This window comes from Lepisma saccharinum, unplaced genomic scaffold (assembly GCF_977018435.1).
Source record: "Lepisma saccharinum unplaced genomic scaffold, izLepSacc3.1 HAP1_SCAFFOLD_552, whole genome shotgun sequence".
Taxonomy (NCBI): Eukaryota; Metazoa; Arthropoda; class Insecta; order Zygentoma; family Lepismatidae; genus Lepisma; species Lepisma saccharinum.
Window position 1 is genome coordinate 103,556 of NW_028143230.1, and position 16,130 is coordinate 119,685.

A 16,130-nucleotide genomic window follows, 5' to 3' on the forward strand; every position below is an offset into this window, starting at 1 on the left:
ACCACTCACACGCATACACACACAAATATATTAACAACATAAAGGGTTTGTGTGATTCCAATGTATCCAAAAATTCTAGTTCAATTTAATTAAACGGTGTATATACATATTAAAAATATTTAATTTCAGTTGTGCCATTTCACATACTCACACACGAAATACATCTAAAAACACAAGTCACAAATATTACGGGATGTACTAATCTACGAAAAATTGCTATTGCACAAGTATTTAAAACTCAAATTTACTTAATCAACTTCAAGATATCTTGCAATAATCTTTCGTCTGTCAGATAGATTGTTCTGAAAAGTAACTAAATAACTAAGTTAGCGCATTGAGAGAATTCTGTTTTATTTTCCATGCAGCTTCCTTTTCCTTCTTCGATAAAAATAGAAGCTAAACTGTAAAAAATTTGCCTCAGGGTATTTATAAATATGTCTAAATTTAATGGGATTTGAGTTAATAAAAGTTGCAACTTTTTACTGAAAAATTCATGCAGAATTTACGCTCAATACCCGAAGCCAATAATCCACACATAATTCAAAGTGAGTAGCCAGCCTGTACTCTTCTCTTGGACCACATAGGAACAGCTTTATGACCTGCAACTAAGAAAGCCATTTCTTGAACTTGAATTGTACCACACTTGTACAGGGTCCGGCAGAATGAATAGTAGGATATAAAAAGGACAGAACGTCGAAACAAATCGAATAATTTATTGAAACACACATTGAAAACAAAGAATAATAGATGCCATTACATACCATATATGCCATTTTACTTTGTTTTGAAGATAACGCCCGACAGATGGTCGCCATGACGTTCAGCACATTCTTCCAGGCGGCGAACAAAAGCTCGCATCACCCGCTCCAGTATGTCCAATGGGATCGCCTCCACAGCGTACGTATCCTTGCCTTCAGTTCAGCCATGGTATGAGGACGTGTAGCGTACACTTGACTTTTCAGGTAGCCCCACAAGAAGAAGTCAGGGGCCGACAAATCGGGCGACCGTGATGGCAATTGAATGTCCCGAAATCGGGAAATCAATCGACGAGGAAAATGACGCCGCAAGACAGTCATGGACCGGCAGGCCGTGTGGGCTGTTGCCCCGTCCTGTTGGAACTATATGTCTCTGTTCACACTTTTAAGGAGAAAGTCATGTAACATTTGGACATAGCGATCGCTATTAACCGTTACCGCACGTCCATGAAGATCCTCAAAAAAATATGGACCGATGATGCCAAACGATGCCACACCGCACCACACTGTCACACGTTCACTGTGCAGGGGTTGCTCATGCAGCCAACGAGGATTAAATGGCGTCCAGTATCTGTAATTCTGTTTATTGACACCACCGTGCAGATCAAAATAAGCCTCATCCGACATCAGTATGTTGTTTCACATCTGCGGCTCGGCTGCTAAAAGTTCCAAGCAACGCAACGCAAAGGTTCGTCGGGCATGTTTATCTTGTTCGGTTAGTTTCTGTGCGACCTGCATTTTGTAGGGGTGGAAGTGGAGGTCTTCATGGATGATGCGCCGCAGGGAACGATCTGACATTCCTAGCGCCAAGGCATGTCTGCCAGCAGAACGCCGAGGACTTCGGCAGTGCTTTACGGGCCTCCTCCACTCACTCCTGGGTCCGTTGTGTCTTTGGTCGCCCCGGGCTTTTCTTTTTTGCACACGATGCATTAGTCCTGAATCGTTGCGCCCACCGTACAATCGTCCTATGATCCGGGACGTTTTGATGTCGGCCCACCTGGAAATGGCGACGAAAGAGCCGCTGCACGGTGATTGGAGACTCGTTATTTTTTAAATACGCCTCAACGGCGAATGCTCGATGTTCCGAACTCCACAAGGCCATACTTACAAATGGCAGTCCTTCCTCAATGCAGCGCGCGCACACGTTGTTGTGCAGGCGCAACAGCGACGCCGTACTACGTGACTCAAATCAGGCTATTCATTCCGCCGGACCCTGTATATACGAGACATAATTGTCGCTTTTCCTCATAAAACCCACATGCCCATTATACACGCAAAAATACGGTATTTTCCATATGAACGCAAAGTCACTACATACATTGCAGCTATGAACTGATTGAACAGTGTGAACTTCATGTTGCTAATTGTAAGAACAAACGTTACTAGAATCCTACGAACCAAGAAAAATCACTCTGTACTTACAACACACGAGCATCTTTCTTCGATGGCTTCTTTTAATGTCCTCATAAGATTCATAAACGGCCTGCAGTCACGTGAGTACACAAGAAGAACTACTGAATTCCCTTGACAGATGTTCTTTGGTGGCTCAAACCCGGCTGGGGGAAAAAAAAAAATCCAATAATTGTCTATAAGTGTATTTACCAAGGTAGATTGATTTGAATCAAGATTTAAATATATAATTCACAGAATAATGTACATAAGGATTTTGGAGACATCAGAATCACTTTTGGTGAAAGTACATTAAACTCAAAACCATTTAATGATGTTTATTAGGCTCTAGGAAAGGAAAAAAAGGAAACAAAATATATGTACGGATGAGGAGAAGCTCATAGGAAAGGAAATGTAATATGTAAATAATCACATTAAACTGTAAATAAACATGGCAGGAAGCAGATATTAGGCAAACTATCATTTAAAAATGTCAATATTCAGCTACGAAGACTATAAAAAATATTGTAAGTTACAATTATGTAGTACATCCGGAATGTTTTAGTTTCGCTGGAAGAAAGGTTACTGAAATTATTATAGTTACATTAACACACTCAACAAAAATTTCAATTTCAGGATCATATATACAGTATCAGAAACAGAAAAATGTATTGTATCTATAGATATCTGTTTGGCAGTTATGCGAAGAAAATTTGCGCAGAAAATTGAAAGTGAACTTATCAGAAAAATGTATATTTACATGTAAATTTTTAATCAAACTGTTAAAAATATTTCACAGGGTCGTTTACCAGAAAAAAGGCTTTCTATAAAAAACATATATCTATATGTATGGTACCAAAAACCACACAAGCAATTTTAAGCTCGTTTTTTTTTTAAGAAAATAAAAGAAATTGTTTAAATAAAAAAATCAATCCAGCCTGGTATCTACTATTTGGAATGTGACTAAGATGATTTCCAAGTTGAGTGAAAAGATATATTGGAACTATTAAATTCTGATATTTAAATCAATTTCAATATTCAATACCTTTAAATTCAAAATTTTGCTCACAGAGTGTACATCAATATAGTTTCGGCAAGTTCAATGCAGTGGAATGTTGTATCGTAGGGGGCAAAAATACCAAATGTGCGTCTGTGTGTGTGGGGGGGGGGGGGTAACAAGACACTCAGACCATCTTTTACACTGGAGAAGTACTTGGGTAACTAACTAACTCCCTAGCCTTCTGCCTTCTTAAACCCGAAGGTTCATGGCTGCAGCAACACAGGCCTTCCATCTTTCCCTATCTTGAGCAAGATCTATATACTCTTTTCCATCCCTACCGATTTCCCTTAGGTCCATCTCAACGTTGTCCCTCATTTCCATCCCTACCGATTTCCCTTAGGTCCATCTCAACGTTGTCCCTCCATCCTCGTCTTGGCCTTCCTACAGGTCTCTTACCATCAGGTTTCCCAACAAGAATCCTGTAAACTCCTCTATCCTATCCCATTCGTGCCACATGGCCTGCCCACGTAAGTCTTCTTCATTTAATTATTCTAATAATATCTGGACATGAATACAAATAATGTACTTCTAAATTATGTAACCTTCTCCACTCACCTGTCTCCTCATCCCTTTTAGGTCCAAAGATTTTCCTAAGGATCTTATTTTCAAATACTCTCAATTTATGTTCCTCTTTCAATGTAAGGGATCAAGTTTCACATCCATATAATACTACAGGCAAAATTATTGTTTTGTATATTTTAACTTTTAGTTTCTTAGATATTAAACGAGAAGACAAAAGTTTATGAAGAGAGAAGTAACATCCATTTCCTGAATTAAGCCTACTTTTTATTTCCACTTTAATATAACTTTCATTTGTTAATATTACTCCTAAGTATTTGAATTTGGAAACTGGTTCAAACGAGTTGTTATCAATAATTAGATTTTGATTATTACCTAACACTTGGTTTCGGCTTGTAAGCATATATTTAGTTTTCTCTTTGTTAACTTCCAAACCTATCTCTTTAGCAGTTTTGAAAAATATTTTAGCATTATTCTCAATTGTATTCACATCATCCCCCAGTAAGTCTACATCATCTGCATATGCTAACAACTGAGTCGCGCCATTTAATTTTAGTCCTTCTTTAGTTTCTTTTACCTTCCTAACAGGATATTCTAAGGCAAAATTAAAAAGCAATGGAGATAATGCATCTCCTTGTTTTAACCCATCATGAATTGTAAATTTGTCAGACATATTAATACCCACACTAATTTTACTTTCTGTTTCACTGGTGCATATTTTTATCATACTAACAAGCTTTATAGGTATTCCAAACTCTACTAATATATTATATAATTTATCTCTTTTGACCGAATCATATGCTTTTTTGAAATCAATGAATAGCTGATGGACATTTTGATTATATTCCCACTTTTTTTCAAGTGTCTGTCTGATGTGAAAAATTTGATCTGTAGTTGATCTGTTACGTTTAAATCCACATTGATAATCACCTATAATTTCATTAGCATATGGTGTTAGTCTTGTTAAAAAAATGTTAGATAATATTTTATATGTTGTTGAGAGTAGAGAAATTCCACGGTAATTATTGCAGTTCATTTTATCACCTTTTTTAAACACAGGAACAATTATGGATTCTTTCCACTGTTGAGGGATTTCTTCTTTATTCCATATTAAACAAATTGATTTTTGAGTTTGACATATTAACGAATTTCCACCATATTTAATAACTTAGCTGGTATTAAATCAATGCCAGGTGCTTTGTTATTCTTTAGCCTTTTAATAGCATCTTTAACGTCAGTCAAGTTAGGTTCTGGAACCAAAGGTTCTGCTGTGTGTACTTCATTTACTTCTGATTTATCTCCTACATGGACATTTAAAAGGTCATTAAAATAGTTCTTCCATCTATTTAGAATATCGCTTGGGTCAGCTAGAAAATCACCATCTTTATCTTTTATCAAGTTTACTTTAGGTTGCCACACCTTTCTAAACTCATTTACACCTTTATATAAATCTCTGATATTTTTATTTTTGCTGTTTGTTTCAATTTCGTTAATTTTGCTTTTCAAGTAATCTCTTTTTTTACTTCTAAACGTGCGGTTAACTTCTCGCTTTATTCTATTATAATTGTTTAGATTTGTATCATCAGAGTTATTTAACCACCTAAGTCTAGCCCGATTTCTTATTTCTATTAGATTATGACATTCATTATCAAACCATGGCTTACTTTTTCTCGGTTTATGGTATCATATACTTTCTTTAGCTGCTGATTCTATTGCATTACGTATGTGCTCTCATTTCTTATTTACGTCTGTTTCATTTATATTTTCATCATCATTTAAATCCTGCAAAACATCAAATCTATTTGACAGTTTAATTTGGTAATCTTTCTTAATTCTTTCATCAGTAAACTTTCCTGTATCAAATTTTATAACTTTTAGATTTTGTTGCTTATGATTTATCACTGAGAGTCTTTCGCTTAATTTAGCAATTACTAAATAATGGTCACTGGCACAGCAATTGGGTAATCAAAAGGATTACAAAATATCTCAATAGACAGGACTTATATACATACATAGAAGCACCAAACTATGTCAGTTTTTCAAAAGTATTCCCCCTGAACATCCAGACACGGTTGCCATCATTGTGAAAGTTCCTTGATGCCTTTGGCGTAATAAGAAGTAGGTTGTTGTCGTAACCACTGCAGGACAGCATTCTTGAGTTCTTCACCTGTCTGGAAGTGCATACTGCCCAAATGGTCTTTAAGAGGCCGAAACAAGTGGAAATCTCCGGGGGTTAAATTTGGACTGTGTGGTAAAACCTCCCAGTGCAAGTTGGCCACTTTTGTTTGAGTCAAATGGGCCGTGTGTGGCCTGGCATTGTCATGGAGAAGAATGACATGTTTCGACAACATTCCAGGTCTTTTCTTCTGAATGGCCCCACGTACAGCACCGTGAAGCAGTGTTGAGTAATACTGGGCATTAATTGTGGCACCCTTCTCCAAAAAACCCCACATGGATAACACCTTTCATTTCCCAGAACAGTTCCCAAAATCCCAGAGTGACTACAGTTGGACGAATGTGTCCGTATGGTTCATTTGCTACAAACTCCCACCCTTCACTGAACTGTTGACACCATTCGTACACTTTTGCCCGTGACAGTGTTTGTTCACCATACTGTGCTTGCAGTCTACGCCAAATTTCAGCAGGTTTCACCTTCTCCTTCACGAGAAAATTCATTATACACTGCTGTCCCACAGCAACAGATACACTACTTGCTGCCATCTGCCAAATGCGTCACAAAGGATCATGGTTACTCGCAAGGAATCATGGTCTGTCCTGCCGAAGTAATGCAGCGCTACATTGATTCATTAATATTTTATGCACAAAAGTCTTGGTCAACCTTCAACGACCCTTGTATAAACAGGTATAAGCATCTCTTACAGTTTTAAGAAAAGTTAGTGTTCTAAATAATAATAAAAAAGAAAAATCTATTTAATATTTCCCGACTTGGAATATTTTCAATAGTGCTGAGGAATACAACTGCAAAAAAGCATTAAAATATGATCAGTAATGTAGAAATGGCCAATTATATGTACTAAAACATTAATTAGGTTTTTCATAAGACAGATTTCTATATATTTCAGGATCATATATACCACCCTAAAAAAAAAAGCAATCAATAATCTAGCCACAGAGATTACAATACACCATGGTCAAAAATTATTGCATGTGTTTCAGTGACAAATTCTACAATGGGATTCAAGTCAAACCGGGACTTTTGAGTTTATTCAATAACTGTATTTTTCGACAAACTTCCTGTTACATTTATCCCAGCATTTAATAACTGGAAAGTTTCGGCATAGAAAGATTTGTCAGTGCACCTGAACCATCCAAGGACAGACCGCTTCACTTTGGAATCATCACTGACGGACGTATGGCCATCTTTGAATCATCTTACTGCAGCTGAGCATCTCATCCCCATACTGAGCTTGTAGTATCCCAAAGATCTCTGTGGATTTTACGGCTTCATTCACAAGAAACTTCATCACCACACACTGTTCCATGCACGCACTAACATTGTTGTCTGCCATCTTGATTAACGGTCTCTGAACTGGCCTGCGACACATGTGCAGCCTATCAATAATAGTGCTTGTAGTATCGACACGCCAGCATACATTGTTAAACCTGTACAATTAAAAGTCCCGGTTTGACTTGAACGCACCTTGTAAATGCGTAGATACTTACCAAGACCCAGAGACTTTCTGTGACGCCTGCGCCTGCAGAAGTAGAGGAACATTATACAAGACACGACAGCAAATGCCAGAAACACAGAAAATCCTGCCAGCACGGGTGTGGATAACTTGGTGGAGTGATCCTCCACAATTAAGTTGTTGCCATCTTCTAGGGATTTCAGCTCTGAAACAAGGAAATAAAAATTGAAGTAAAACAATAAAACAATTGTGGAAAAAGAAATGAAAATGTACACAAACAGGTACTGTAATGCCACTTTTTTGGGGGCACGTTCAATGCAGGAAACAAAATAAAAGGTATGGCCAAATGAAAAGGAGACCTTTGCTGTAGCGGTGTTGTATCTAATTGAAGAAGGTAAATATGTTTGCCGATAGATGGCGTGGTGTTTGTCCCAGTTTGCAGGCATAGGGAACGGCTGCTGTTTTCTCAGTTGGTGAGAGCTGTTTTGTGCGGACGGGTGCATTATGGATTCCTCCAGATCAGCGCAGAGCTGTAAGCCAATTTCTTCGTGCAGAAGGCAAGCATGCTTCACAAATTTATCGCAGGATGAAGGATGTGTATGGAGAGCAGTGTCCCGCACGTTGCACCATATTCCATTGGTGTCAGCGTTATGAGGCAGGATGCGAAAGCACAAAGTACTTGCCACGACCTGGGCAAGCTTCTCCAGGACAACGCTAGGCCACATGTGGCCAGGTAGGCCCTCAACCTGCTGAGGACATTTCAATGGAAGTCCTCACACATCCTCCGTACAGCCCTGATATTTCCCCATGTGACTCCCATATCTTCGGCCCCTTAAAACAATCACTGAAAGGTCAACGGTTCACCTGTGACAAGGAAGGCAGAACACCGTGGAAAACTGGATCCGTAAGCAACGCAGGAGTTTCTACACTGAAGCCATCCACTCCCTTTCTACACTTTGGGATCAGTGCATCCATATCAATGGCAATTATGTGTAGGTATCATGTTACACATAACTGTAATTCACATATTATGTAATGCAAATATTCTGTAATATAATATTCTTTAGATATAACCACAGTCTCCTTTTCATTTGGGCATACCTTATAAATATATGTAGATTTTAAAATTTAGTTGGCATATGTAGTTTCCGAGAAAAAGATGCTTATTTTGTGGTTAGGGCTGAGCTGAAACAAACACATTTGTATCGAACAATACTAACAATACTAATCTGCTATCAGTATATATCACTATGAATATGAATTTAATCATTAGGTCCAAGATAATTGTGTAATTATATTTTTCATTAACGTTTTTAGATAAAATCAGTGAAATGTCAGCATTTCATGCCAAATAGCCTAAAAACGTGCATAAATGTACATATTTTACCCGTAAGTACATATATTTACATATCTTGCTTCATAAGTAAGGTAAAGGGAACGTTCCCCCCGTGCATATAGCACCGTGTCATGAAGGCACATTTGGGGGACATGGGGGTAGGGCCCCACATATTCTGTCTCGGCCATTTTGGAGGTGATATGATCAGCACCATACTCCAGCTGCCTTTACCTCCCAGGGTTTCCCACAGGTAGTCAATGATATGATGCTGGGCGAGCCCTAGAGGCACTTTATGCAGTGACAAAGTCGGAAAAATTCCAACCTTAGATCACACCTTCTGGGAATTGAACCTGGGTCTCCAAGTGGCAGTCACATGCCCTACCGACTACAACACCGCAGCTCCATTTTACTCCATAAGTACATCAACAGCCGAGTCAGCCTCGACCAGTCCTGATGATTATTCTGAGATGGAATCCAAAGCCTGGCAAACCTTTAAAGCATTTTTATCATGCTGTTTGTGCATTTTGTGTTAAATTTAATACGTATGTTGCCAGAACATGACGCGAGAAGTTTTTTTACTGTCATACATATTTTAATTATTTTACCTTGCTCTTGTGCCACCTTTGGCTATTCGGCAAGGTGAGGACGAAATGAAATGAAATGGATAAAAGGACAATCACAAACACATAGGGACAACACAACACGGACACCACAGAGGATTATACTGGCTGTGAGTCTAGATGACAATCTCGCTAGTCTGTGAAAGGCAGTCGAGGTTGTACTACGTGGAAGAGAGGTTGACCTCTGGGTATCTCAAGGAAAGGGTCACTGCTAATGCACATATATACATGATAGAATGTATGGCTTCTGTGTAAGGATTAGTAGAGGAGGCAGTGAAGAAACGATGTCTTCGATTTTGGAGAAAAACCCAAGGTACAATAAAATTTTAGCTATTAACAGACTGATAAGTGGAGACAATAGTTTTGACATTGGAAACTGAGTACACACCAGAGGATTTGTGTAAGTTTCATAAGGGGTGTCTCAGAAATATTTTCGTTTTTGAATCTGCCCTCTGGGGCAATTCGCACATTACAGAGAAATGAGATAGATCGCAAACGCTTGGCAACATTGTTAATATTTAGTTGCCATGGAGGGCTTTACGGGGCAGCAAAGTGCTTCTTGTGTTCGTGCGTTTTATAAAAATAATGATTCTTATGTTGGTGTGCGTCATTTGTACCGGCATCATTATAACCTGGCAGGAATGAGAGACGTCCCAAGCGCAAATTTAATTAAATATTGGGTGAGAAAGTTTGAAAACACTGGAAGCACTATGACGAGTAAACCGCCGGGACGTCAAAGGTCATCAAGATCAAACAGAAAGAATTACAGATGAAATCAATGCTATTCCTCGTGCAATGCTTCGGCGAGTGATCGAAAACTTTAGTTCAAGAATAATTGAATGTGAAAACATGAACGGTCACCATTTGTCCAATACTCTTTTCCACAATTAAAATTTAATGTTTAAGCTTTCTTTTGGTAATAAATTTATCTTTATACAAAAAAATTAAGTATTTATTTTAATAGTTTTAAAAACGAAAATATTTCGGAGACATCCTTTATGTGTGAAGCAGAAAAACAATATAAAGCCCTGTTATGCATAGATAGAAGTTTCATATTTCAAAATTTGAAACACATTTGTTGCTCCATACATGAGTATGTAAAAGATTATGTTGGTAAAGTTTCCCATGTACATTGCACTGCTGTTGGGGAAGGACCACACATATTCTCGATTTCAGGTGATGTGATAAGCACCACATTCCAGCCACTTTTACCCCTAGGTACGAAAAATTATTGTATTTATTTTGGTTTGTCTAAAGCTTAACACCCACTGAAACATGTAGAAATGCTGCAACAGAACTTCTGTTGCCTGCTTCTATTGAAATCAAATGGTATAAAGTGGAATTTCCGTGTCAGAAGTCTGCAGGTTATCTTGAAGATTATCATCCACTGAGATGGCAGAAACACGTCTGTTGCATTCCGTTGCCGTGTTTCTCAACGTGTCCATGCATCTCAGTGGGCATTAAGCAATTTTTATCAAAAACATAGTATGGAAATGCTGATAATATAATGTTTTTGATGTTAACATATTTCTTACTTTTTGAATGTTTTCAGTATGTCATTCTGATTTTTTTAATACATATACAGATGGGGGACAAAATAATACGAACACCTGTGAAAAGTATGCCACATTTCACACCGGCAGTACTGCAGCACCACCTGGCACTGAAGTCTGCCACCTAGTGGCCGTGTAGGGGAAGGTATTAGTCTGTCAACAGCAGTCATTGGTGGTGCATTCGTCTATCGTACGCTCTCAAGAGACACTGGAGTGTCAGACCTGACAAGAGTTCCAAAGAGGCATGATTGTTGGAGCACGTTCAGCTGGAGACACGGTGACGGAAACTGCAAACCTTGTGGGGTGTGCAAGGAGCACAGTATCAGCCGTTATGACAGCATACGCAACACAAGGTAAGATGGCATCTTCAAAGCACAAAAGTGGACGAAAGACAAAGCTTGCTGCTTGGGATAGGAGGGTGTTGACGTGCATGGTGGCCTGAAAGCACAAGCAATCGTTATCCAAGATAACATCTGAAATGTACAGGCATCTCCAGGACCCCATTTCAACCAAAACTGTCAAAAGGGAACTCAATGCTGCAAACATTCATGGCAGAGTGGCAATTCGTAAGCCGTTGGTGACATCATGTAATGCTGTCAAGCGACGCCAATGGTTCACAGCTCACACAAGTTGGTCCCCACAGCAGTGGCAACAAGTCATCTGGTCTGATGAATCAACATTCAAGTTATTTCAGACCACCGGGCACGTTTATGTGTCGGGAATGCCCCAAGATGCATTTCATCCTGACTGCCTCTTGCCGACTGTGAAGCATGGAGGTGGGTCCATTATGGTATGGGGTGTGATATCTTGGCACGGTGTGGGACCACATGTTTCTCTGCATGGGAAGATCAACGCCAATCACTATCAGAGCATTCTGGGGGATCATCTCAATTCTTTTGTCGAGACTTTATTTCCTGGGGAGCGGCTGCTTTTTCAAGACAACAATGCTCCTATCCACACGGCTGCGTCTGTTCAAACATGGTTCGAAGAACATCATGATGAAGTAGGAAATCTTGAATGGCCCCCACAGTCTCCTGACTTGAACATTATAGAACATTTGTGGGGAATTTTGGAGACCAAACTGCGTGCTCGAAGTCCGCATTCAGCCACACTTTTGGAATTGGAGACTGCTCTGGAGGAAGAATGGCTCCATATTCCCTTCAACATTGTGCATGACCTGTATGCGTCCATCCCATGTCACATACAAAGTGTACTTCAGTCACAGGGTGGTCCAACCCCATATTAATAAAGATTTTCTCTAATTTCACAGGTGTTCGTATTATTTTGTATCCCATCTGTATGTGTACATATTCTACCAATTGTTTAGTACATAATTATCCATGACCTATTAATCATTAATACCAGCTATGTTTCTGGATTCTGGATATATCCAAGGGTCCTCAAACTTTTTCAGTTTATCCTGGAAATTTTTGCAAAATGAGTAATTTCAATTATTTTTGGAAACAGCATTGTTAGCAAAATTATGAACATTTTAAAGAAAATTTTTGGAAGATTGATATGGTTCAGTTCCAATTATGAACAATTTTATAAAATATTCTGAACTGTTTTGGATTGTTTCAATTTCCAAGTACTGGCATCAGATCAGAACTGGTGGCAATTAGTAAGGGTTTCAGTATTTGTATTGGGTCAAAGTGCTACGAGGTTTGGCTAGAAAAAAATCGGATTGATGTTGCTATTGGCAAACAACAAATGCGCGAAGGTTGAGCAATGCATGATTCTATACTACCATACCCTGCCTACAGAATGACTAATTGCCCTGGGTGCAGGCCTCTCAGTTTCACTGTGGCACTTGGACAAAGCGGAACGTGCATCTGTGCTCCGTCGGAAAAATGCTGAGTATTAAAATGGAACAGCGTGTCAATATGAAGTTCCTTTACAAACTGGGAAAATACACAACAGAAGCGTACAACATGTTAAAATCTGTGTACGAGGATGAGTGTTTATCACGCACACAACTGTTTGAGTGGTTTAAACGGTTTAAAGAAGGACAGGAAATGATCCAAGACAACCCACGTTCAGGACGACCATGCACGTCGAAAACGGAAACAAACATTCAAAAAGTGAGTGATGTGATTCGAAAAAATCGTCGATTGACCATTAGAGCAGTTGCTGAAATCACAGGAATAGACAAAGAAAGTGTTCGACAAATTTTACACGAGAATTTGAACATGAGTAAAGTGTGTTCAAAACTCGTGCCAAGGAACCTGACATTGGAACAGAAGGAAGCTCGAGTGAACATTTGTACGGACACTTTGAAGAACATTGAAACAGACCCTACATTCTTAGAGAGAGTGATAACCTGTGATGAATCGTGGTTTTTCACGTACGACCCTGCCACAAAGTGGCAATCAATGCATTGGAAGACCCCGAGTTCGCCACGTCACAAGAAAGCTCGCATGAGCAAGTCCAAATTCAAAGCCATGATCATTGTCTTTTTCGACATTCGAGGCATTGTGTACGTTCATTGGGTACCCGAGGGTCAAACTGTAAACCAACATCATTACATTAATGTGCTGAAAACCCTTCGTGAGCGAGTAAGAAGACGACAACCTAATTTGTGGCAACGGAAGTCATGGATTCTGCACCAAGACAATGCTCCTGTCCATACGGCCCTGTCAGTGAAGACATTTTTGGCTAAATATGGCATCCCAGTATTAGAACATCCGCCGTATTTGCAGGACCTTGCTCCCTGTGACTTCTTTTTATTCCCCAGAGTGAAGTCCGCCCTAAAAGGAACCAGATTTGAGACAGTAGAAGCTGTGCAAAGAAAAGCGCCGGATGTAATGAACATGATCTCCGAAAATGACTGGCAACACTGCTTCCAGCAATGGAAAATTCGGTGTACAGATCGTGCAGGGGAGTACTTTGAAGGAGTACTTATTGAATTTGAAATTGTGGGTGCGTCAGCACTTAGGCTATTTTGCACCAGTCACATTATACAGTGTCCAGCCCTTTTCCATAACTATATAATCACTATAATAACACTACCGCAACTAATAACTGTAATGTCGAAGGACTAAAATATTCTTACCTGAGTTAAAAGCTGAGTCTGTCAAGGGGCACTCAGCACACACAAGGACAAAACACAGGACAACACACACACACTTCTACGAGGATTATACCGGCCGTAGGCAGAGACCCCAGAGCCTAGTTAGTCTGTAAAATGCAGTCCAGGGTGTACTACGTGGAAGTGAGATTCACAATTGGGTATAGTACGTGGAAGGGTCAGCCCTTATAACCCAGCTCAGCACTTAATCGAGATATCAAAACCTTCAGGAATGACTGAACAAATATGATTTTTATTTCAAATCAGATATGGGCCAATAAGAATCAATCATTATAATACCAACGCATACCAGTTCTTTTCCTTGTTAAATCTATCCACTTACCTTTCTTCTTATACCATAAGCAATCTTCACCTGTGCTCAGCCAGACAGTATCAGATGCACAACGATCGTCAAGAAGTTCTATCTGGATCACAGGAAAAAAGAATACCGTGTTAGTCGATAAAGCACACAAAAGTTCAAATGTACATGGTTACAGTCAGGAAAATGAATGAGAGCATATGCCTTTTGCAGTTGAGGAATGGACCATGTTATAGAAGTTATAGAAAAAAGTAATTGTGAAAGTAACTTAGTTATTTCAAATGGTAACGGTATTGGAGTTACTTTTGAAAGTGAGTAACTAACTAACTTCTAAGAAGTAACGTTCCAAACAGTGGTATAAATATTAACAAATTTACTTCATGTGCTGAGTTCAATAGTAATAAAACTAATAAACATCTTACCTTTATGCAATAATTTCCAGGCTTCACTCCTTCGACAATACAAGTTACAACATTGCCCTTCTGTAAAAAAAGAAAAAAAAAAGTGTTTTAAAATTCCACACGCTAGTACAGGGTGATCAAAAACAGATGCAACTTTATGGGAAAATGTAGTTGATCATTATTTTTACTATATTATTGCTTCTTACAGGGTTCCCACGCAAACTCCAAATCCATTTTCCCTGAGATTTCCAGAATCCTCATATTTTTTCCAGAGTATTGAATGCACAGTAAATGACTTCTATAATTTTACAATGGCCTCCTCCATTTCCCCTCATAGCCATACCATCCTCACCTTCTTTATTACTGTTGTTTTCTGATGCAAATAACAAAACTAGTTCAATAATAAAATAAAATTACACTTCTTTGCATGTATTTAAGAACAAAAATGACCAGTTTTCTAGAACTTTAAACAACTCTGAAACAATTTCTAACATATCTGATATAGAACATTTTTCACACTTTTCATAGATGTTTATAAATGGATACAATATCAATTAATCTGTAATGCGTACAATAATAGTTAAGACAAACAAATTATTGGAATTTTTAAAACATATAAAAATGAAGTGACAATTATTAGTACTGATTTAAAAAGGAATAATAAGTTACTAAGACTGAAATATAAAACAAGAAATGTACTTAATGTCGGATACACCAAATTAAGAAACTTTACTTCTCAGAAGCTTCAAGTTTTCTTAATTGTTCTGCAATAGCCTTTGCTTCTTCTTGCATCTTTTGTTGTTTGGCTTGTAAAGCACGGATCTCACTTGTTTACGTTTAATTTCTTTCCTTTTGTTTTCTTTGTGATCACATTTCTTTCTCATCTTCTGCAATGCTTCTTCGTATCTAATGCGTGCACCTGTAACACTCTGGATCATATCTTTGCTTACTTCTACATTTGACACTCTTCCTACCACTTTCACTGCATCATAAACTTGCCAAATAGCCACAACAGACTCTTCTTTCAAGTTTTCTATTAAAACCTGCTTATTTACAGAAAACCCACATTCCACATATGCATTGTCGTGTGATAAAATCAAAACCAACTTAACAGTGCTCCATAACTCAGAGAAGTCATCCTTGCCCTTCATGACACCTGTCAAAAAGAATCTAGTGCATCAGTTTTGATTGAAAAGTTACAAAACTTCTCCTTCAATTTCACTACTGACATTGTGCAACAATGTCTTAAACTTGTGAATTACTTTATCACCAGTTACAGCCTTCATTCTCTTTCTCTGAGAAGTTCCTGTATCAGGTCTTCCATGCGCTGAGCACATCCCTTTGGAAACTGAGTCATTTGCTTCGGAACTAAACAACTGGCGACTCTCACCAACCTGAACTTAAGGGGACTACGTTCAACAATCTTCTCTGTTGTTGGTTGTAAAAAAATTCTGCAGCTAG

The 16,130-nt window shown here is 38.6% G+C and overlaps 1 protein-coding gene across 1 annotated transcript in view; it reads right to left on the reverse strand.

The window, feature by feature from the left end:
* The window catches only part of LOC145983019 (uncharacterized), an 85,881-nt gene that overhangs the window by 11,445 nt on the left and 58,306 nt on the right, over positions 1 to 16,130 (reverse strand). Inside the window, exons 8-11 of the mRNA XM_083116299.1 lie at positions 14,691 to 14,750; positions 14,293 to 14,374; positions 7,408 to 7,578; positions 2,178 to 2,311 (exon numbers count right to left, since the gene is read on the reverse strand). Coding sequence (XP_082972425.1) covers positions 2,178 to 2,311; positions 7,408 to 7,578; positions 14,293 to 14,374; positions 14,691 to 14,750 — 447 coding nt within the window. The remainder of the gene's footprint in view (positions 1 to 2,177; positions 2,312 to 7,407; positions 7,579 to 14,292; positions 14,375 to 14,690; positions 14,751 to 16,130) is intronic.